The sequence below is a fragment of the Alosa sapidissima genome, chromosome 13 (assembly GCF_018492685.1).
Source record: "Alosa sapidissima isolate fAloSap1 chromosome 13, fAloSap1.pri, whole genome shotgun sequence".
In the NCBI taxonomy this organism is placed as follows: domain Eukaryota; kingdom Metazoa; phylum Chordata; class Actinopteri; order Clupeiformes; family Clupeidae; genus Alosa; species Alosa sapidissima.
The window spans coordinates 28,615,220-28,638,444 of NC_055969.1; the positions used below are offsets into that span (position 1 = coordinate 28,615,220).

General features: G+C 41.1%; 3 protein-coding genes across 9 annotated transcripts in view; 1 reads left to right on the forward strand and 2 right to left on the reverse strand.

Moving 5' to 3' along the window:
* Window positions 1-151: 151 nt before the first annotated feature.
* Window positions 152-2,742, reverse strand: bxdc2 (brix domain containing 2). Its single transcript, XM_042058708.1, has 10 exons — window positions 2,563-2,742; window positions 2,167-2,278; window positions 2,031-2,074; window positions 1,877-1,947; window positions 1,739-1,788; window positions 1,583-1,656; window positions 1,447-1,497; window positions 1,263-1,364; window positions 988-1,116; window positions 152-633 (listed from the first exon to the last, which is right to left on the reverse strand). Exons 1-10 carry the CDS (start codon window positions 2,713-2,715, stop codon window positions 379-381), a joined length of 1,041 nt encoding a protein of 346 aa, XP_041914642.1. The 5' UTR covers window positions 2,716-2,742; the 3' UTR covers window positions 152-378.
* Window positions 2,743-2,846: 104 nt separating this feature from the next.
* rad1 (RAD1 homolog (S. pombe)) lies at window positions 2,847-10,944 on the reverse strand. The gene is made up of 6 exons (XM_042058709.1): window positions 10,815-10,944; window positions 10,370-10,581; window positions 10,143-10,251; window positions 9,255-9,513; window positions 3,388-3,486; window positions 2,847-3,218 (listed from the first exon to the last, which is right to left on the reverse strand). Exons 2-6 carry the CDS (start codon window positions 10,562-10,564, stop codon window positions 3,041-3,043), a joined length of 840 nt encoding a protein of 279 aa, XP_041914643.1. The 5' UTR covers window positions 10,565-10,581; window positions 10,815-10,944; the 3' UTR covers window positions 2,847-3,040.
* Window positions 10,945-13,335: 2,391 nt separating this feature from the next.
* Window positions 13,336-23,225, forward strand: part of sema4d (sema domain, immunoglobulin domain (Ig), transmembrane domain (TM) and short cytoplasmic domain, (semaphorin) 4D) — a 36,871-nt gene continuing 26,981 nt past the window's right edge. For 2 of the 7 annotated variants that reach the window (XM_042058707.1, XM_042058700.1), the window contains exons 1-2: window positions 13,337-13,518; window positions 21,168-21,270. In XM_042058707.1, coding sequence (XP_041914641.1) covers window positions 21,233-21,270 — 38 coding nt within the window. In that variant the 5' untranslated portion in view covers window positions 13,337-13,518; window positions 21,168-21,232. Of the gene's footprint in view, window positions 13,519-17,680; window positions 17,830-18,256; window positions 18,421-21,167; window positions 21,271-23,225 lie in introns of those variants that run through there. The other 5 variants (XM_042058703.1, XM_042058704.1, XM_042058702.1 and 2 more) reach the window with 5 other exon arrangements.

Below are 23,225 nucleotides of genomic sequence, written 5' to 3' on the forward strand. Positions count from 1 at the left end.
ACATTTTATACTCTGATACATTTTATAAACTGATTTTATCTATGGATTTAACATAAGATGTTTAATCTTTCCTGGGATATCAGTCATATATAAAATGAAAAAATGATGTTTGTCAAAAGTTGAATTTAATGAAAACCAACATAAACTGTGAACCTGTTGATGAAAATATCTTTATAGCATACATCCACTTAACCATAAAGGACACAACAGTTTTGGGAGATAATTTGACACAGCAGATACAGAGGCCCTTGGGACACAGGACAATCTACCTTAAATTTCAAATAAAATCTCTTTCCGCATCAACAGATTCTTTAACATGTCCAGTATCTATAACAATTTAATGTGAAAACACACCAGTCTCTTTTTGACAGATATACTTTAACGTATACCCTTGCGCTTCAGTCTGGTCTTCCTTCTAAGCTCTGTGAGTTTGCCTTTCTTTGGCGGCTTGGGAGGGGGTGCCTCCAGCTCAATCTCCACCGGTTTCTCTGCCGAAGGGGTGTCAAAGACATCGTCCGTCACATCTTCCTTCAGGACCTCTTTTGTTTCCATCCTCTTGGCCTTCTGAATCTCCCGCACAAGCTGGCGCTCCCGATGTTTAGCAGCCAGAGCCAAGCGGACCATTCGCCTTTGCTGCATGCAAAATTACGGGGGGGGAAAAAAACACTTAAACATGTCTCTGTCACACTTAGTGTCTTTAAGAATTGCTACACCCAAACAGTAGTTTCAAAAACTGCATTATACTGTTCTAATGATCACTTTCAGGATAGTAACTGTCCATTAAAATGGCCTATGATGTATTCTCAGTAATTCTATATATTAACGAAATTTAGAATCATAACTTGGATCATCTCCCATCTATCAATATCACTTCAATTTCATTTCTATTTGAAACCAAATTTGATTCAATTTCACCTAAGGGTTTCTTTTTTTTTTAGTTTTTGTGTGTATTGCAATAAAAAGATTAACCAAAATCAAGAGACTTACCATGTTAGGGGACTGGAAATGTGGGTTTTCATAGAGTGTAGGCCCACCAAAGCTTCCTTGAAATATTTTGATGAGATTCAACACAAAGCGGGGCCCAATTTCCACCAGTGATGCATCCTCTTCAATGATCTACCAGTGGACGAAACAACCTTCAGACAATGGCACTTGTGGCAAAAAAAAACACTAAAATAGTAATACTGAGTCATAACATGCATGATGAATATCATTCACCATTAAATAATTGTGACACTAAAGAAAAGATTCACGCAACTGACCTGGTAATTCCTGAACCATATCCTGTTGTCTGCGATTGTAAATGTGAAGACGTGATCCACAAATGGCTGGCTCTTTGGGTGATACTGAGGCGTTGAAAATGTCTGCAAAAGACTCTTTGTAAACACCCTACTTACATCAGTAATATACTTAACAAATTAGGTTTTACATCAATAACAAACAAACCTGGATGAACAGCTCCTTCAGCAGAGAGTAATGGGGAACACTGTCAAATTGCTGTACAGAAGAGAAAAAAAAAGTGAATATGCAATAATATCAAACAGCTCTGAACCCTACATATTTAGTCTGGGAGAACACTCACAGGGTCAAATGAAAGAAGTGGTCTGGATCCTTTAAGGCAGTTACCCGTCATTTTGAGCTCTGCAAGTGTGTGCACTTAAAAGAGAGAGGGATGGTGAGTCAATACATACTCTTTTCTGCCAATCCTAGCAAGCATATCATTCTAAAAGACACTCACCATTCTGAACCAGAAATTTGGCTGAGGGTCCATGGGGGACATTAGCAATCCTGAAATAAATACACATCGTTATAAATCTAATATTATTACCAATATCACAAAGAGGTAACTGCATAATTTGCAAGGATACAAACTCACCACATGTACAGGTCCTGCTTTTTCTTTGCCTCAAAATATATGCACTTGTTACAGTTCTTTATTTCGCACACCTTAACGGAAAGAACAAACATTAGGATCTGTCGATCTGGAACCTACAATATGAAACTACACAAAGTGTCAAAATATGTCCAACCTCATTAACAACGAACAGCTTGTCTTTTCGATCCATTTTAGTGTCTGAAATTACAAATGGGGATTCCATTCAAACATTCATAATATAACTTAAGGGTAAACAGTAAACACGGACGAGCGTGCTAGGCTAAACCTACCAGCTTTAGCATGAGGCATCATGGTCCTTAGATCCTGCATTAAATGTCTAGTTCTGAAGTTGATACCTCTGGAAGAAAAGACCAGAACACGTTCTTTGTTTTTCCATTTTCCCTGTCAAGTGGAAAAAAACATTTATGACCATGGTTAGCTCGCTACCATGCAAAATATGAAGGTAACATCACTTCATAAACTAGTTAATTTGATGCACCCAATCTCAAACAATGTACACTGATGACAGCCGTTTTCCATATACCGACAGGGCTATGGATAAAAATACATTAAAAAAGAGATCGCTTAAAAGAACGGCACAACTACCATTTCACACATACTAGGCTAACATTGGTTAGCTAACATTAACTACTTGTGTTTATGTTGAGCCGACGACCATATCTCACCATTGAAACGGGTGCTGGAATGTTGATTTCATTCTTCTGTTCTTGGTCTGTAGTAACATTTGTTTTGGATTCTCCATTTTCCGCAAATTTAACTTTTTTCGTATTTTTGGCTCCGCCACCTTTTCCTCCACGCTTTCTCTTGAGCGCCGACATCTTGGTTCTCTCATTCTACGGCTATCGGTGGAAATGAACCCAGTAGAAATAGTAACTAAAATGACAGCGCCCCCATGCATACTGGAGTATATCTTTGCGATGAATTAAAACCAGTCTGAACAACTGTAGTCTTTTTTATTTTTTCATTTTCTTTATTCAAACACACATTAAATACAATACACCTTATAATGTCCTCTGTACAGTTGACATAAACTCTGACCTTGTTGACAGACCTATGCAATCAGAGCAAGAAAATCATTAATGAGTTCAGCAATGTAATGCAGCTGAACATGTTGGTGTAATAAATAAAGAATCCTTTACAATATCATTCTTCATCAACTTCTTCATCTGGTGAACAGAAATACTCCACAAAGCAGATCTGCCCATCATCATTGCGAACCAGGTACTGCAGTGACAGAAATCCACGGGAATCTGTCCGCACAGACACCTTGCATGACAGAGCCAATGCTTTTGTTGAAGGCTTTAGTAAGGACATCTTATATCTACAAGCAACACCCAAATAAATATTGTCATTATTGAAGAAAAACTGGTTAAGTCAGGCATATAAACACTTACAAAAATGTAACAGCATCATTAGGACTCTCATTCTATTGTTTTCTATTTTAATTACTATGCTAATAATAATTAAATAATCATTATTATTATGCTAACCTGTTGGTCTGTGTTTTTGTGCACTGGAAGAGCTCCATCATGTCTGAGTCCTTGGGGTAATCATAATGTGCATTTCCAGAGTTTCCAAATGTGGACAACCTAGAGGAATGGAGACAAATACAAAGGTATCTCTACAGCATTGTCTTTAAGATGACAAAGAGAAACTATGATTATATCTGATCAAACGTGGTCACATTTTTGTCATCTGGGTAAAAGGCCAAAAAAATTGCATACATACAAAAACATATACACAAAAACAAAGCCTGCCATTCTTCCTCAGCAATACTGGTGTTGTGTGCCTTCTGGTTTACCACAGCTGCAGGAGTTGTCAGACATTCCCAAGTTCTTCATTCAACAAGTTCTTTTAGCCGGATTTGAAGTCGCATTTCATATCTACACCATGAGCACTACACTACGTACAGCCACTCGGACAGAAGACAAAATATATAGTTTTTGCAAAGCATTACACTGGATTCGATCCTGCAATAAACAACATACCTATAAGCTACCTATCAAGCTCTCTCTCACTGAGCTACTCCAATTCTCCCAGAAACAAATTCCAAACAGCTATCTATTAATCACGTAAGTAGCACCTTTTGTCTTGCATTAGCGGTCACAAATGGTTACATTGCCCTTATCTTATAACTCCTTGTCCTAGCGACTACTAGGCCTATGGTTTTCAAAAGTCAGATGATCCCTGACACAGATATTCGATTTCTTGATTTGATAAATAGGCTACATATTTTTGCAAACTCACTTCATTCAATCCTTGAAGACAGCTTGGGCTGGTGCGCTAAAATATAAAAAATGTATTCTCTTACCATTTAATCAGCAGAATTTACTATAATAACGTCAGCACCCAAGACATCTTTTATTTTTAGTTGATCAACCATGAAGATAGAATAATAGCCTACTAATACTGTGCACTGACGACCGTTGCAGCCCAAAGTAACCAGTCAACCTTCAAATCCGTCTAAAACAACTTGTTTGTGAATGTCTGACAACTCCTGCTGCTGTGTTAGGCTATGAGTACAGCCTGTGCACGCGCAAGGAAACCAGTAGGTGGAGAAACCAGAAGGCACAACACGCCGGTGACATGCTATCTGACAAAATTTCTTTGGTCACCGTTAGTCTTCGATTTTCGACTTCCAGTCAGTCTTTGAAATGTGAACTCCTGTACATTTGCAACTCACACTATTTATATCTGCCATAAACCATTTCACTTTCATAATACACTATTCCAGACGTATGCAACAAGAGTAAAGGAAAATGACTGAATGGATTTTGAGAAAATAATTTCCCTTTGCACAGATAATACCGTAGTGACTTGGTGCGTCTGAGGTCTGGAACAGAGATGGGGGGGTGTGATTGGCAAAGGTAAAAAAAAAAGTGATACGCACCCCCCCATCGTTCGAGTACTTTAGTGTAGCCTACTATAGTGTTGGCTACCGTATATATTTACATCTCCTACACTTCCTATGCAAGGGTGGCATTAAATATATGAAATATATAAGAAAATATATTTGCAGCAAATACTAGGGGTTTTTTTTTGAAATTTTTGAAAAATAACCCTTTAAATGATGACATCTGATGACTTTTATGGGAAGTATTGATACATTGAGATACATATATTTCAAACATTATAGCATATTACAATACAGCCAATAAGGCCTAAAGAAAACTAATTTATAATAGAGCAAAGTAGATGTAGCCTATAGACCTACACAAGACTAAACCAAATATGGCTGAAATATATAGGCCATCATCATCATTTTTCCAACAGTGACGCAGAACCATGGATTTTTTCCATTTATAACATGCTTTGTTTATAACTTAAACCAACATTGAGTTAAAATGTTGACTAAATGATTATGACCGCCGCGCAGCGAAGCGGCGGTCATATAGGTTTAGTCAGATTTTTTTTTTCTTTTTTTCGCATGTCCAAATTTCCGTCAAGGATTCCCGGGACACTGAAAGACCGGGGTAGACGAAACTTGGTGGGCATGTAACACCATATGGATAGCATGGAACCATCGTTTTTCGTTTTGATGTGTAGCCCCCCTGCTGGACTGCACCCCCCGAAAGGAGGGTAGGGCAGACACAGTTTTCTGTGAATATCTCGAGAACCGTAGGGTTTAGGAGGACCATTTTTTTTTTGGTATGTTGATCTCAAAGGGCCATGTCAACCCATTCCATAACCACTCATTTCATGTATAGCGCCACCTAGTTAAACACAAAAAAGTAAAAATGAGGTGTTGTAATCGCAGGTATCTGTGACCTAACATAGTCAAAACTGCACGAAATTGGAAGTGTAGGATCATTATGACACCCTCTGAATGCACGCCAAGTTTCGTGGAATTCCGTTCATGGGGGGCCACACAATAAATTAATTTATGTTACTATACACCAACTGGCCTGTAGGTGGCCGGAGACAGTTTTCTGTAAATATCTCGAGAACCGTAGGGCCTAGGAGGTCCACCTTTTTTTTGTATGTTGGTCTTAAGGGGGCATGTCAACCCATCCCATTACCACTCATTTCATGTATAGCGCCACCTAGTTAAAAATTAAAAAGCAAAAAATTAGGTGTTTTCATCACAATATCTCTGGCTGACATGGTCAAAACTGCACGAAATTGTAAGTGTAGGATCATTATGACACCCTCCGAATGCATGCCAAGTTTTGTGAACTTTCGTTCATGGGGGGCCTTACAATAAAATAATTTATGTGTACACCAACAAGGATTCCCGGGACACTGAAAGACCGGGGTACACGAAACTTGGTGGGCATGTAACCCCACATGGATAGCATGGAACCATCGTTTTTCGTTTTGATCTGTAGCCCCCCCGCTGTACTGGACCCCCCGAAAGGAGGGTAGGGCAGACACAGTTTTCTGTGAATATCTTGAGAACCGTAGGGCCTAGGATGACCAATCTTTTCCGTATGTTTGCCTCCAGGGGTCATGTTAACCCATTCCATGTGCACACATGTGCATAAACAGATACACACGCACACACATACATTCACAGTAATCATACGTATGACACATACTCACACAGTAGACATATGTACGCATGCATGCACATGCACAAACACACATACGCAGGGAAACACACAAGCACGCACACACACACACACCCACACACATAAACATAAACGTGTACACGCACACATGCACACAATTCAAGAATTTCTCAGAATTATGAACAGGCAAGATGGGGGTGGGGTTGTATAAAAAGAATTTTACATGTGAAATCTATGAACTAATCATGTTTTGGTACTTGTTGTCTAGCAGATACCAGTGAGAATTGAGTGTGGATAATGCAATTTAGTGAGACAGTTAGAATCATATAGCCTGGGTGTTCCCATGCTGCCTTGCGCGCGATTTGATTCACGCTGCTAAGGCAGCCTGGAGACCATGGAGCAAATTTTCGCCTGAGATAGGGAACCAATCACAGAACAGGTGGGAAAGCAACACGATGATGAGCTATGCACAGACGCATTTGATAGACATCCGTGGCACCCAATAAACGGATCTGGGCATTTTTTTCAAATACGAGAAAATGAACGTTTGGTTCCCAGACCACGTCTCATTGAGAAGTGGTGGCGCTAGCCAGGCTAAGAATCATATAGGCCTTTCAGCGTGATTTATTTTTGTGGAAAAAATGTGCTGGACTGCGGCGGTCATATTTTGTACCGCTCTGCGGTACATCTAGTTTACTATACTCCTACTTGATGATAATATATAGCCTGCCCCCTAACAGTCCTCTGGGCCTACGTACAAAATAGTGAATCATGTGATAGGCCTACTGATATTTTGATGCTGATTGAAGAGGTTGCAACTTGGTGGTTATTCAGTTCCAAAGATAATCAAATTACATCGATTCCTCTCCTCCCAAAGTAACACTGTAGGTCCTACACCTCTCCTACTAAAATAAATGGTAGGCTCTTTTTTAAGCTACTGCACCAGGATTGTGTAGGCTAAGCGGCTACAACACTAATTTTACAAGCGCACACACTAAATGGAGAGCTAGGGTTAAAATGCTGACTGCGCCTTTAAATTGGCGACTTTTTATCTATCAGCACAATGCTACAGTATGCTATTTCCACTAAATATTCAGCTCAATATTATGTGCAAGACGTTTACTGAGTAGGCTATGCCAAAGCTTTGATCTCGCACAGTCACCATAACGTTACGTTTTCTCATGGTGAGATGGCATCCTGAAATATGTTTTAGACAAGGGGCGCAAGGTTCACGGAGGTGAACGGCTAGACAAAGGCGAAATGACAAGGTGTTAACTAAACAATGTAGTAGGCCTAAGGTAGACAGGCTTTGAAAACCTGTAAGGTTAGGCTAGTCTGTCACAGCTAACTTCAAGCACAGCTTACACGCGCAGAAATTAAAATTCAATATCAGCATCACGAGATTCATTATCGGAAAATCTTGACAGCGAACCTGACGCAAAGCCAAAACGAGGGGGGGGGCTTCATACATTATGTCTTTTTAAATCAATTTGTTGACCTTTACCGTTTCATGGCTTCTGCTGAGAAACTAGTGCGCCACACACTAACTTGAATCAAGCATTCTTCAGAACGCAGCTAATCAACCCGTCTACTTTCACTTTCAATGAAATCCACTAGTAAATGGAATACACTTGCGGCGTGATATTCGGAAAGATGTGAAGCACAAAACCCGTCAACGGACTGTTATAACGATGGCCTGTGTTATGCAGAAATATAGCCTGCCTCTGACCGACAGACCCCCCACCCTCCTCTAAAAAAAAAAAAAACTCATCGGATCTATACGAAGAATCACACCCCTGAGAGATGTAATTGGGAGAAGTACCTGTCCATTGCTGGCATGCTGCCAATCACCAGAATGTCCATGCTTTATCACTCAGAGCCTGCAAGTGTTCTGCCTTTCTCTCATATGACTGCCAAATCAATGGCGTGAGTTATAGATGTAAAGCAGTTCACGTTTCCAAGACTGACTAGGTTCTAAGTGCACTAGACCAGTGTTTCTCAAAGGGTTATATACTGGGTTATATAGTGTAGGCTTATATACTGTTGAAGTAGGTCTAATCTTTTTTTTAGGTGGTCCGTGCGTTTCTTTTTTATTGGTTAAGTGGTCCTTCGTCTGAAAAAGTTTGAGAAACACTGCACTAGACTAATGACTAATGGTGATCTAACACATTTTGTTTAAGACCTTACCGGATTTTAGCCCTGGGTCCTTTCACTGGGAAGGGTAAACTTTTATTTACCATTTGCTACTAGCTTACTATTATTTATTATTTGCTGAACATATCACTCCAGTTAAAGATGCTTTTAGATAGATAGATAGATAGATAGATAGATAGATAGATAGATACTTTATTGATCCTCAAGGGGAAATTCAATTTTTAAAGCAACACCAAAGAGTTTTTTATACCTTAAAATAATGGTTCCAAAATCGTTTCAGCGGTTCATCAACTCGTAACAGGGTGAACGGCAATTCTGCATTCGCTTCGTGGCCCTCTATCGGCTATAACCGCACTATGTAAGTTTTCCTAGATCGGGTAGCGGATCTGTAGTTCGATGGAATGAGACATAAGAAACTACAAATTTGACTTGCATCTGATGTCGCAATACATCGTACTTTTAAAAGTCATGCAAAATATTCTACCTTGTCTGTGGACATCGTTATTTGCAAAGCCGGTGCTGGATAAACAAATAGCGTGCGTGCAACAGAGGGAAAGTTCTTTGGTGTTGCTTTAAATGAATTTTTAGTCCCTGCCCCTTAGTGACAACAACACCAATCAATATACAGTGGAACATTGAAAGCTCAAAGTGAATGGAAAAAAATAGTGTACCAAAGAAACAACTTGCATTACCTGAAAAATGGCTGAGAGGGAGACATTGTGATTTGAAGGACCTCACTTGTCATGTCCAGCTCAGAGAAGGCCTCTCTCAGGCTATCTGACTGTAAGATGACCTTATTGGTGACATTTGTGCTGCAGAAGTCAAAGTCTATTGGTTCCTCAGGCTCCTGGGTATTGATTTTACACACGGTCACCACCCCACCCTCTTCAAGAAAGAGTGTGAGGGGAAATCCATAACCACTGTAGCACATGCGCAATGCTGTTGTGACACCTTTATTAAGAGGAAAGATATTGACATAAAATGAGTGACTGCGTGTAGTTTTCATGTATCCTGCATTGAGAGGTACACAGTGGCTTTAGAAAGTACTAGTATAATTCTACATTACAGTAGAGCATAGTTGAAGGTTAGTTTGAGGCAAGATGCTATAACATCGCGGCCACTTTCAGTTGGACAACTCTGTGAAAACAAATGCATGGACAACTGAAGTAAATCAAAATCACAAAGCATAAATAAAATAAAATAAAAAAGCATCTGAGTATGTTTATGACAGACCAAAGTTGCATACCTTCTACGTTAACATCACAGAACAAAGTAAAATCCTGTTCATCCATTATGTCAAGGCTAAAAGTGCATTATCATTTCCTCTTGACATAAAGCGCAGTCTATGGGCTGCACTCTGTGACAACAAAATCACTAGGAACTAAGAAAAATGACTGGCTGAATATTTGGTGCCATTTTTAAATTCATCTACACGTTTGTTTTCATAGAGTTGTCCCAAACCAGAGGTGACCTCAATATCCCCTATACACACCAATTGTCATCTAGTGCCTGACTTAAACATACAACGCAATATCACCACAACCATCTTCAAATATAAAAAAATATATAAAAAAAATGACCTGGTACTGTGCTTCCCCCAAATATTGTGAGGCAATCGAGAAGGACTGTAAGATTTATTTGAAATCCCACAGAATCTTCTTTGATGACAAACTCCTGAAAGATGTCAGCCTGAATTGCAAACAAAGTCATTAAGATCAGTTGAGACTAAAATTAGCTCAGACTCTAACAGCTAATATTCCCCAAGGACAACTAGGAAATGTGAAAATAAAAAAGGAAACAATAAAACCTGTATGAAGGCATTTGCTTGCAAACACTTTGAGTCCTCGACAGTCACTTTCAATCCATTCTGAGTGGCGTTAAAAATGGCATGGTCTTTAAAAGTAATGGCTTTAAGGATGTTGGAAAGATTTCTGACGTTATCCAGAGTCGCAACAAGGACATAGTGCTCATCTCCTGGTTGAGAATGAGTGGACAGTGGCATTTTTGGGCACTGGGCACCTGAAACAGACATAACATCTGCATCATTATTTCTGTACAGACCAATATAAAACATCTGTAAACGACATTGTTTACATTCGCAGTAAGAAAGCGAACGTTAACGTTATCCTCGCTGATAAACGTAGCTAACGAACGTTAACCTTATCGTGGTAAGCCCACTACAAACTAACTAGCGTTATAAACAAATAGCTATCTGCATAGAATAGTTAGTGTGGGCTGCTTTTATGACTTACTAAGAGAAGTTTCACAGAGAAAGAGACTACACTCCGTTGCTAATTTTCAGAGACCGCGCCATTTTCACTTGTTGTGTCTATCTTCTTCGGCATTATTGCGCGCTTAGAAGCCCGCTAAGATGGGTAGCGCCGCCTATGTGTTGGAGTATAAAAAGCACCTCGGTCTGGAAGACCCAGTTATAAAGCAAACGCCATAGCCTACGTCTATGCAAGTTGCAACGCAAGTTGCTATTTGAGACACATAACAATTGTCACATAAAAATGCTCCTACATCTACAATGGAAAAGGGTTAATGTTGTCTGTTTGTGTTTTTGCTGCTATATTGAATAATCTCTCTCTTTAATAAAGAGTGGAGCTTATTTGCAGATATTGGAATTGTATTATGATAACTATCAGAATGTGCAGAAATCCACCATCAATTTATTTTTCCATCCATATTTTTAAAACATACATGTATTTGTTTTTCTCTGACACTCTTATCCAAAGTGACTTGCTGACACCAATTGCAGAGACAGTCCCGCCTGGAGCAATTCATGGTTGCTGCATAACGATGGATGGTAGACAAAAATAAAACTTTTCTGTTTTCAGTTCAGTTCTTTAGCTTTAGCCACTACACCATGCACCATGCTACCTTTTTTTAAGACTTATGTGCATAATGGAGCAACATTCTTTCAGTCAAGCTAATACAGATCACTCTTTTGACATCACTTTTGCTCAGTTATAATGGCATGCATTGTGTAGACATTGCAAATGTCTATGCCAAGCTACTGAAATGCTATGTGAAAGGGCCCAGAGACGTGTGAAATGTGTCCACACAGTGGTAGCTACTGTAATGTGCACACCAACAACCAGGAATTGTCATTCTGCATGGATACACAGACAAGTGCCACTAAATTTAGCCTGATAAAATACCTTTGAGAGGTGGGGGAGAGGAGAAATGGAAGCAGTGTGTGTGTGTGTGTGGGGGTACAGATTCAGAGAGATCATTCTGTCAAATGAACTGATTGATCAGACTTGGAATCACCCCAGAAGTCAATGAATTCACATCGGTTTAATCAACAATCAAATGAGCATGTGGAACTGATGGAGCATTTCAAAGCCGCCTGTTTTCCTTTCCCCATACATATCAGTGACTGATTAAAGCTGCTGACATTTAACACAAGACCTTGAGAACACTGACTGTAAATTTGTTAAAAAAGGAATGGATTCTGTGTGGTAAGCGCCGTCGACGTACGAGTTGTACACTGATGTATTGGACAAATCAAGTGTGTTTACACAAGTTTGGATGAATGGGACTAACACAAAAAGATATATGACATCGTACTGTAGGCTTCAGACTAGCTAAGCAGCTATTTGTACATACATTTCTGATACATATACATTTACATACATTTGTTGTGACAGCAATATCTTGTGCTTTACAGCTTTTGCAGTCTGAGGCATTCAGGACTCACACAAGCTGCCTCTGCTCAAAGCTGTGATTGTTTTTAGCAACCACTTGAAGGAGTCTGTTCTGTTGGCCTCCCCTTGCCCACCAGATAAGACAAGGACTGGTTTGTTCTCTGTCACCATGGGTTTAATACACTCCTAGCCTGCACAGTAAAAATATTACATAACCTTTGACCTTATGCAAGCCTTTTCTGTGGTCTGTGCACTACAGTCAAAGAGAGAATACATGTGTAATTTCAGTTATGCTCATAAATCAATCAAATTCCCTTACCCAGGACACAAACATTTTCAACTTCTCCCCCACAGGCGCTATACAGAACCCTGTGTACCAAACATACCCTTCACAGGAGCACTCACGCCACCCCATCACCCTCAGTGGGTGACAATATGGTATGTCATCTATTCTGTTCTTATTAAACCTACTTTGAAATAATCTAGACTACAATAGTGACAGCTCTAATTTTTCAGTAAAAGTGACCAGCATACTTCACATCTTGTATGCTGTAGTAGTTGTAGGCCTAAAATAGGCCTAATTAATTTAATGTGATGCAAATTAATAGGCCTACACTGGTCTATTGTTTGTGTTTTATCTGTACTAATATTGTGTATTCTGCAAATGATAGTCTGTCATATTGTGCTTTTCAACATGCCTGGACAATACGTCGATTCTGCTTTTTGTTTGCTCTGTGGTTATATTCAAATGTCGATGTTTTTCCCCTTCTTTTTTCCGTCTAAGTGATATGCGGCGGCCATTCATTCATAGATCTAAGTTTACTCCCGCGCTGTGACAGTAGATTTGTGAGATCATCAAAATAACGTTGGCCAATACGTAGGCTGCCTGCCTGGAATGCGGCTATTTAATTCTGCCAGGGCATAGCCTGAACAAACATCAAACACATATTTTAATTGACTATATAGCCACCACAAATATTATTAAAACGTATACATTTAGACTGAATGAACCACAGCCTCTCCAGTCATATACCGGACATGATGCTGTAATTTAACATCTGCTGGTTGATTAGTAGTTTGCCAAACATCCCGAACTCTACCTTGCGTAGCGGTCCACCCACCCACCCCTCCTCCCTCCCTCCCTCCTATCTCCATTGATACCGCAGTCGGGAAGGGATTTTTGAATCCGAGCAACAGTGCAGCCGCCATGCTGGGAGAGACTAACTTGCCACGCTTTTGCTACAGCTGCTCTGTGCTATTCCAGTGTTTGTAAGAACGTAAAGGAAAGTGGTTGCACATCCAGGTAAGATAACTTTCTGAGTCAGCTGTCATTCACTGCATGATGTGATAGCTTGCCGCACTCTGTTCACCAGTCTTGAAACTTTAGCCGAGCTCTTGCAACAGCCCAACTAGTTCTGGCTTGTAGTTACCCTTCTCCCTCATGAGAACAGACTGCCGTCGTGCACTTGTTACGCCGGGGTGTAGGGATCTTGTATTTGAATAAGTTTAATGCCCACACCTGCACAGTTAAAGAGGCGCATATCATTGTGGGTAAATGGGTATCCTACCGTGATGTGTAAGAAGACCCTTAAGCATTATACTGATTTTGTTTGTTAACTATGTTTAAGGGTTTAAAAGTCAAACGCTATTGTTTGACCGGACTTGGTGTTTGAATCAACAATCAGTGGTCCATTACATTTAAATCATCAAACGCAGCTTGTGAAGTCAAAGTCATGGGTACCGATATTTTTCGGTCATTTGATGGAAATGTTTGTCTGGCATGCACGGGTCATCTAGGGGTTGCTATCTGAGACACGCATAAATCATGGTCGCTCCTTCGGTTAAACAACAAAGAGACTAGGCTACTGGATCGGAGGAAAAAAATTGCTATTATGAGATGATGGGAATTTGAGCGCGTTACATTGTTGCAACTGCCAGATTCATTTGCTATTTGTAGCCGCAAATTAATTTTGCCGAACGTTTGATTCCCCAATACGTAACATCAGGCATTTGACTAAACTTTAACCATGGGGAAATGACTAGGTCTGCCACTCCAATTCTTTCTGATCGTTTTACTGCCGAAACTTTTTGGATCACATGGCACTCGTATCAGTTTCTGGCTAGAATATTTCAGATGTGTGATGTTGATGTCGGCCTATTAAAGAGCTTGACCAGGCTACTATTTTTCTCATCATAAACAGTGCTAGAATCATTCAGCACAGACCATTGCGTTGTTGACAGACTGGTTTTGCATGCTTTCAATCGTCCTCTATAGATATGTTACTATAGTAGGCTATGGATGCTTAATTTATAGGCTACATGTAAACTCGAAGGCCTGTAGGATTTTATAATTTACACTTTCCATGGTGCATTGTGGTTTGGTCAGCACTGAAAAGGCCTGGAGGATGCAATAACTAAATTATTTACTCCTGCTCTGGATCAAAAAAAAAAGTTGGTCAATGAGGGTCTTACTGGATACATAGCAGCCAACCAGATGAAGTCGATATAATGACCAGTCTGGTTTTCAGCCCTCTCCAGGGCATGGCAGATTCATGTCACCCAAACCCTTTGGTGCCATGTCAGTGGGCCACTGTGAACAATTTTACATGAACAATCACTGAATAGTTACTCTGACAATAACATTGATCAGGGGGGATGCCTGTATGAGAGGTATAGTAAAGTTTAGGGCAACTCAGAAATAGAAAAATCCTGTCATGCAGATTCCAAACATAAAAACCGCTTGCTTGTGTTGCTGTTTAATGCCAGTCTGTCTGTGCACAGACTAAAAAAAATATTGTTTGGTAGGCCTACTTTTTCCTTTGTTTTGTCAATATGATTGTAGTAATAGACTTGACAGTGAATGGAATTAAATACTAATGCAACATGACGTGTTCCTGCACTGACATTAAGGCTAAATTAAAGCTGTGCTTGGTATGTCACAATCTACTTTCTTTGAGGGTGAATGCACTTTGAGGGTGCATCTTCCTACCTGTAGTTTAGGGATGAGGTTTTCTTTGACCTGTTAGGCAGATAAGGGATTGTGCTTCTCAGCAGGAGGGAAATGAATGATTTTGATGTCCAAGAGCAAGATGTCACTGTTATGCATTATCCTATCAGCAAGCATACAATGGCAATTCATAGGAGCACCATTAACATTCAAAACCAGAAGCAGATTGTCTGCAGGAATTTGTCACCAGTTTCCAAAGTAGGACAGTTGGAATATTGATTACATATCTGACAAATCATTACATGTCCGAAAATTAGGATAACCAAAAGTTAGAAAGTGCATTTGAAGGGGTGAAAAGCTGTTTATTTATCATATGCCTTATCTCAGACACTGTTTGGAATTGGAAGAGTGATTTATTAATCATCAGACATTTCTTCAGTGATTCATGCCTGAGAAGTCATGCTTCATTTTGGTCAGGTTAAAGGAGTTGCCAAGCAAATATTAGTGTTTTCACTTGGAGTGCACTTTTTCAGTGAGGTCCATTTGTATTCTTCCTTTTAGTCTTCTGTTTTGGATTTCTTGAATTTCCCCTTGAGGATCAATAAAGTATCTATCTATCTATCTATCTATCTGTCTATCTATCTATGAGCAATATAAATAGTGTTGGCAATCAACAATGCAGCACAAGAGGAAGGAGTACTTTATTGGTTGTATTTCAGGTTTCAGATTTCTGTCATCTCTTGCCATTAATGAGGACTACACCTTTAAAAGTGAATGTTGTAAATTGGAAGCACAAGATTCACATGAGGCAGGATCACATGGAGGGGGGTGAGCTTGTTAAAGATAATATGTTTAAACCAGGAACCCAGGCTTGTTGCGTGCTTAAGTTCTGATGATAAGACGTTTTGGAGATTTGTGGCAAATAAGTTTGAGATGTGGATGCACATCGAAACAGAAAAGGCTCTTTGTTGAGAGTAGAGTTCCAGCCCAAATCAGTAAATCCCCTGCATGACACGAGTTATCTGTCAAGATCTGTGCCTAACAGTGATGTGTACAGTTGTTGTCGTTTGTTCTTGACAACTTTAAGTAGGATGACATTTCCTCTGCATGCTCCTGTAACTCAGTTCTGATAATTGTGTTCAGATATTGACAAAGACTAATCTTCAGACTTGATCTTCAGCAGCCTTGATTTAAAAACCATCTATTCTCTGATCCATCTATTCTCATGCACATATCAGATAGATATTGATTCTGTCTGATGTTCCACTGTTGTTGTAATGGACCACCACGTAGGCAGTGTCAAGCCAAGACTGCTTATGAAAGTTCTCTACTGAGAAAACAAAATATGGCCACTTGCCCTCCTGGACAGTAAAGTGACCATGTCAAAGGGTTGAAGAATGTCTTTAAGTTTTGACCTCCTCCCTGCTACTTAAAGCATCATAAATGGTGACACACACACACACTGGCCATCATGATCACTACTCAGTAAGAACGATTTAATGGCTAAATAAATCAACACTTAAATTACATTCCCTATATCCCTAAATACTTCAGATATGTTGATCTCTAGACATGATTTGTATTTGGTGACCGGTTGTACAGTTTACGTGACTTATGACCATAACATAATTTTGCTACCAAATGTCTTCAGTGACCCTGAAAAAATTGCAGTGCTTTAGAACTCTCTCTTTTTGAGCACTGAGGGATGGTGTATGGTCTGGGTTCACTGTTCCAGAATGATTGCCTTGCAGGGAAAATACAGCTTACTCATTTAAACTGGATCCAATTGGTTCAGATTATATTATTATTATTATTATTATATTCAAGTCAGAACACAGAGAACACAAGCAATATTTAAAAGGATGAATGCTTGTTAATATATGATCTTTTGTTGGCCTGCTTCATAAAGAAGTTTCATGTGGACATGAGTAAAATCTGTCTTTGTGTCTTTGGACTGGAGCCCCTTGCTGCCCTATTGTACTTGATGTCCCCTTGCTCTTGCATGTCAGTCCATGTACAAAGAGAGCACATAGAGTACATTCTGTCATAGCAGGGCTTCACAGCTGAAGCGTGCATCCACTCCGGCCCTTGCCTTCTCACCTGGCCGGGAATGCTGACGTCTCCCCAGAACACCCGTTGGCATGGCATCTGTGTCTGTTAGCTTTCTAATCCAGAGCGGTTGGAAATTTGCATTTGGCATTTGCAGAAAGGCATTTGCACCCCACCCTTGGAGCAGTCCCACCTCCCTTCCTTCTGACACCTCCAAGCCACAAGGCTGGACGTGCTTGCGACCCATTCTATCCGCCCAGCTTCGGAAGTGGCTCAAGCTCCAGTTCCCCTCTGATTTATGGCAGAGCAAAGGCAGCTGATCTGCAGCCCCGGCTGTCAGAGAGAGGGCCAAGAGCACATAACAGCCCGTGACCCGGTGAACAATAGACACACACCACCACGCACAATCACGCACAAACACGTTCGAACCCCAACCCCCATCGTATCCTGCTCCTCCTCCACGAGGAGTGTGCGCATTGATGTCTCCGCGAGGAGACTGCCGAGCTGGGGCTCTCTGTACAGGCAGCTGAGAAGCACAGCGTGGCTGATCCTCCTCCTTTGTGTGGAGCTGGAGAGGAGACGAGTGCTCGCAGGCCCCATGCCTCTGCTCTTCCCTGGGTGAGTGAAGGGGGGGGGGGGGGGGGGGGGGGGGGGGGAGGAGGAGCGGGTGTGAAGACAGACAGGAGCCCCTCTGCCTCCCTCTCATCTACTGTCGCTTTTTGAAACCGGCTGACTTTAATTATTAATTGCTGTGTGGTACAGTTGAGTGTGGCAAGGGAGTGTGAGAAAAGACCTGCAGAGAGGAGGGAAATGTAAGGGGGAGGGGTGCTGGAAAGGGAGAGGACTTGTGTAGTGCTGGTATTGCTGCTGTTTTCTCATTTCTTGTGGCTGTTCATATTTTTTTGGGCATGGTTGCCAGTGTTTTTTTTTCTCCAGTCATACACTTCGATCTGTGGGAATCTTTGAAAGGGGACTGGTGCCTCCCTCCTCCTCAGCTGTGGGAGGGCTGAATGGGTTAGTTATGCTGCGCTGGCTGTCTCCAGTTTTCAGTGCATGACAGGCAGCAGGGCTCTTGGAACAGAAATTGTGGAAGCATGGACCATCCCTGTTGGCTTTAATACGACAAAATGAAAACATGCTCCAACTCTAATGCCAGTTTTTGCATTGCTCACTGTCTGCCAGGTTGAAGCCCAATTCTGGTGAGTGGTGGTAAGACTGAAGTTTGATGACTTATTGATGGATACATCTGGATATATAAAATATATTTTAGATATTGCTATGTTTGGAAGGGATTCATTCTCATTAAACCAATTGAGTTCTTCTGAGGTGGTTTAACAGTCTGATCAATGAATATACACGTTTCCACTTGATTTAACTTATCTTTACAGACCTTGCTATGCTATTCTTTTATTTAACTATCTATTTTTGCATTTGTAGGACTTGGTCGGTTTTCCTCTCAACTAACATAATGTCATTTTGGATTACAACCCACTGAAGTAGCCCAATTACTGATTTCTCTTCAGTGAAGTCCTCTCTCTTTTAATATTGTGTGCATTGTTATTATTGAGCAATTGCTGTCTACTTGAACCTGTGTGTGTGTTGTGATTGCTAGTCAGAGAGGTAATCTTCCGTTTGCTTGTGAACTTGGCGTGCTTGGAGTGAGCGGTTTGGGCTCCAGTGCATTTTGGTGTTGTCTGTAGGAGATCAAAGCCAGTTAACGACCCTCCTCAAGTGCTGTCTGTCAGCTTCAAAGACACGGAGCTTGTGCCTGTGTGTGTTCTGCCCTTGATGTTTACAGTAATGGCTGAAGAGACTGTCGTCACCAAAGATGCATTATTATGCTTAGAGAGGTGGGCCTGATACTAACTAGATCTGACTAGATCTGATAGCACTTAGTGGCAGTAGAGCTCCAGCAGTATTTTCTCCAGTCTCCTCTCAGTACTTGTGTGTAATGTAGTGGACAGTAATATGGGTGTAATCAAGCAGACATCAGCTGAAGAAGTTTAGGATCTTGTGGGACTGGTGGGCTTGCTGTATGTTGTGTATACACAGCATTTCTTCTGTGGTTTATGAGGCTTTATGGCAATCAGTCATTTGTCTAGAAGCTATCTGTGATGGGTAGCAAATCAAGGAATCTTCTGTTCGATTTATTTCTCTTGATATAGTTGATCCAGTTGGCATCAAGGTCAAATTCCTCTATAGTGCATAGTTCCTGCCCTTATTAGTTTGTTTTTACTTGGACTTAAAGCAGAGGGAAATCATTCTTTTTGGAAGATTTGCTGCCTTTCCACTCATGATAGCAGCTCCTTGGCATTTGGTTCAGCGACCATACTGTGGAAACCCATGGAATTCCGGCATATTCCAGACATTCCATTCTGCAGCACTGCTGGATCACAGATGTGCATTGGAAACCAGCTTGTTGTTATGTGTGCAGTTCATGCATACTGTAGGGTACTCTTAAATGCCAAGGGACCTCCATTGCAGGTCACATATTGCAAAACTGGATTTGGAGTGAAGTCTTTAGACTAAACCCGAACACTATACCCAAAGCCATCTGATGGTGGGTCTACTCTCTCCTCCGCCTGCCCGTGACAGGAAGGCAGATGCCCAAAAGGACTAATGAGCTGGAGTCAGACAGGAATCCCCAGACAGCATGTCAGCCTGGAGGAATCACCCGAGACTATAAGGGGGGGGCATGTTTGTGTGTGCCTGTGTATGTGCCTGTGTATGACCAAGAGACTGAGACTATTGCGGTGGGGGTAGCAAAAGGAGCAGCACATTTCCATGGGGTCCATCCACCATTGGTTAGCTTTTTTGGGGGGGAGGTTCTAAAACACCTGGGGGTACAGTCAGCTCTGTGTCAGTCAGCCTTTGTGTACATGCATTTAAGTGTCTGCAGTGTAAAAGCTGAACCCATTTGGGACCAAAGTCTGCTTTCTTTAGAAGTGTCTTGTCAGGAACCGTTGACCTTTGAATTCTGGGGTTGAATGCAGAGTAATGTACAGACGTATATCATTTTAACACCAAGGGATTGCATGCCCCATGCCATTAACACAGGAAATTATTTTAAAGAAGAGTGCCACTGAACTTCATTACACAGGATTGCCTGTCTGTTTATTTTCCCTCCTCTGAGTGTCTGTGAATGCATCTCATGCTCATGTATTCTGGGCAGCCCGTATTCGATGCTGACATGTAATGCTAGGCTAATGATATGTCAGTGTTTGTAATCTGTCATGGACAGATAAGCTTCAGCTTAAGCCTGATTTTGCTGATGCATTAGAGTGCAGTGAGACACGTAAGGCAGAGTGAATTTATCAAGCAAGTACTGCATTTCAAATGGCAAAGCAAGCAGGACTGTAACCTGGACTGGACGGTTCAGAGTCATGATGTAGCCTACATTTTGTAATTATGGATGACCTACACAGTGACTTCGAAATCAATTTTGTATGATATTTTCAAATCTTTAACCTTACACATTATTTTTCTATATGTGATATGTTGTTAAAAGTCTGAAATCTTCTGAATAGCTGGTAGCAGAATTTTTAGGCTCTCATAATTTATTCGCGTTGGCCCTTTGGTTGCCATGGCAATGGTATCCCCCACAAAGTTGGCAAAGCGTGCCCCTTGCCTTGCTAATTGTGAGTAACTCAGGCATGGCTGCAACTTTGCAGTGAGTGAAATGTCTTTTGTGTGCAAACACGGATCATTTCTGCCCTTCCTATGAAGCTGGTGTCTCCAGTGAACAGGAAAATGCCCCAAGCTATGTACAGGCAATGGAACGTGTGTTCATATTTGGAATCCGGTTATGCCTTCAAAAAACAAAAGATTAGTCTTTACATAGTTTTACCAAATGGGATCAGATTGACTGGGGGGCATTTCAGGTAGTGTACTTGCAGTGAAATAATTTGTCTGGCTGGAAGAATGTAATATGTCTGTGTCTCTCTCTGAATTCTCAGATTGGTGTGTCTCCGTGGGAGTGAACCTCAGCTGTCCTAGACTGTGTACTGGAGACGGCTTTTTCATGAATCAGTATTCGCCAGTCGACGCCATGGCTTACAAGTAAGTAGTTGTTGCTGACATCCACAGTGCACAAACAGAACTATAAGCACCCATTGTGTTGCCGATGTGTTTTTCTCGAGGTAAACGCGATGAGGCCATCACTGTTGCGTGCCGCAGTTGCGTCAGCCCTGAATATGGCCAAACGTTGAGGATGCCTATCAGCATTCTCGTATGAAGGGTCCTTCTGTTTTTGCACTGCGAGACGTATTGCATTTGCATAGGCCTTCATTTGCATGTCGTTGTTGTGTTATGTTTGCTGATGCTGTCTTTGTTTCTTGCCTCGGGGCCTTCGTTTGGCTGTTTTGAACGGCTGCCACCAGCCTTCCCTGCCACCATGAAGAGGAGAATTAGTCTGCCGATGAAAAGTTTCAGCACACATGTGCCGCTCCAGCTGAGGAGCAGCGTTACTAGGGCAACCGAGTGGCTCTTTGGGCCTTATGCTATATGCTCACTACTTGTTACTGAGGAATCAAAGGTTGTGGTGTGTATCCATTTGCTCTGACCTGCTCAAACCAAAAGTAAAAACCTTAGGTGGAGAATTTGACCATCAAACATCATTGATGCTTACGTACATAAGTGGGCTATAAATAAGAGGCAGCGTCATGCTGTTTTGATTGATTTAACTGGGTCTCATGTCAGACTCGAGTAGCAGACCTGACTTGTCCAGCACTGTGCCTACTGAACACATGTTTAGATCATTCTTTGCCCTTGCTTACACTATAAATACGCATAAACATACAAGCAGCACAACAGACTATCCACTTATTGTAATACTGCTGGTGATGTTGCTGAGATTGAAGGTTTTTTTTTTTTTTTTTTTTTTTTTTCAAAATAAAGAGCTCTTCTCCTGTTTGAGCTTTAAGGAAGTCATGATCTTGTTGACAAGCTGTCTAGTGGATCAAAGGTATCCTAGCAACCTTTCCAAGGGGATAGCTGAAGGCCCCTGATTTAGCAGTCCATTGTTCTGTCTGTGCTAGTCAGTGTTGTAGTGCAATTGTTCATTTGGGAGAATGATAAATGTTCTGCCAGAAGGAAGTGAGGGAAAATCTGAGAGATGGACACTGTCATTGGGAGTGAACAAAGCTCTTCACAACATGTGACTACTTAAGATTCATACAGCCCTGCCCCCCAGCTCACCCGCCTAAGTCCTGTCTGGCGAGCTCGTGAGCAAACGTTTACACATGGAAGTTTTCGCAGGAATTCAAATAATGCATGTATTCCCTCTTTGTTGCTTCTCTCTCAGGACCATTATTGGTGATATTGAGACTCCTTCAGCTCAAAAAGCATCTGAACTTTGGACGGGAATTTCTCACTCACTAGTTAGGTGTGAACGGATGAGCAGCCATAAAAGAAAGGCTTAAGGCAGCATTGTGCACACTGATATTTTCATCTCATTATGTGTGGGTCTCCTTTCTCTTATGTTGAATTGGGACAAACAAACGCATAGCTGCATTGGTCTTTTAAAATACTTCTTAGTATAATGCTCTTAAATCTATATTTATGGCACTGTGTTTAAGGCTTAAGTAATAAAGATTCCAGATTTGAATGCTGGCCAAATGCACATTACTTAACCATTTAAAAGAGTTATTGCTCAGGATTTTAGTCAGTCGAGGAAAATGTCTTAAAGTTCTTGCATCTGGGCATTCCGAGATCATTCACGCAGCAGCTTGATGTGGGGAAAGTCCTTTGGGCTAGGGATGTTTCCAAAGCCAGATTTGGGCTTAAAGTCTTGTACATAGGATTCTTTCAGTCCCAGGACAAGCCCCTATAATCCTGTTCATGGTGCTCTGCAAAGCAGCCTCTGATTCTCATATAAGGCTCTTTTTGGGCAATATTTTGGAATTTCATTCTGTTTTAGCTCTATGGCAGGGCTGTAGAGTTGTGGAAAGTAGGACAAAAAGCTTGCACAATCACCCTGAAAGCATATAACTCTTGTTTATTGACCTCAGCAAACA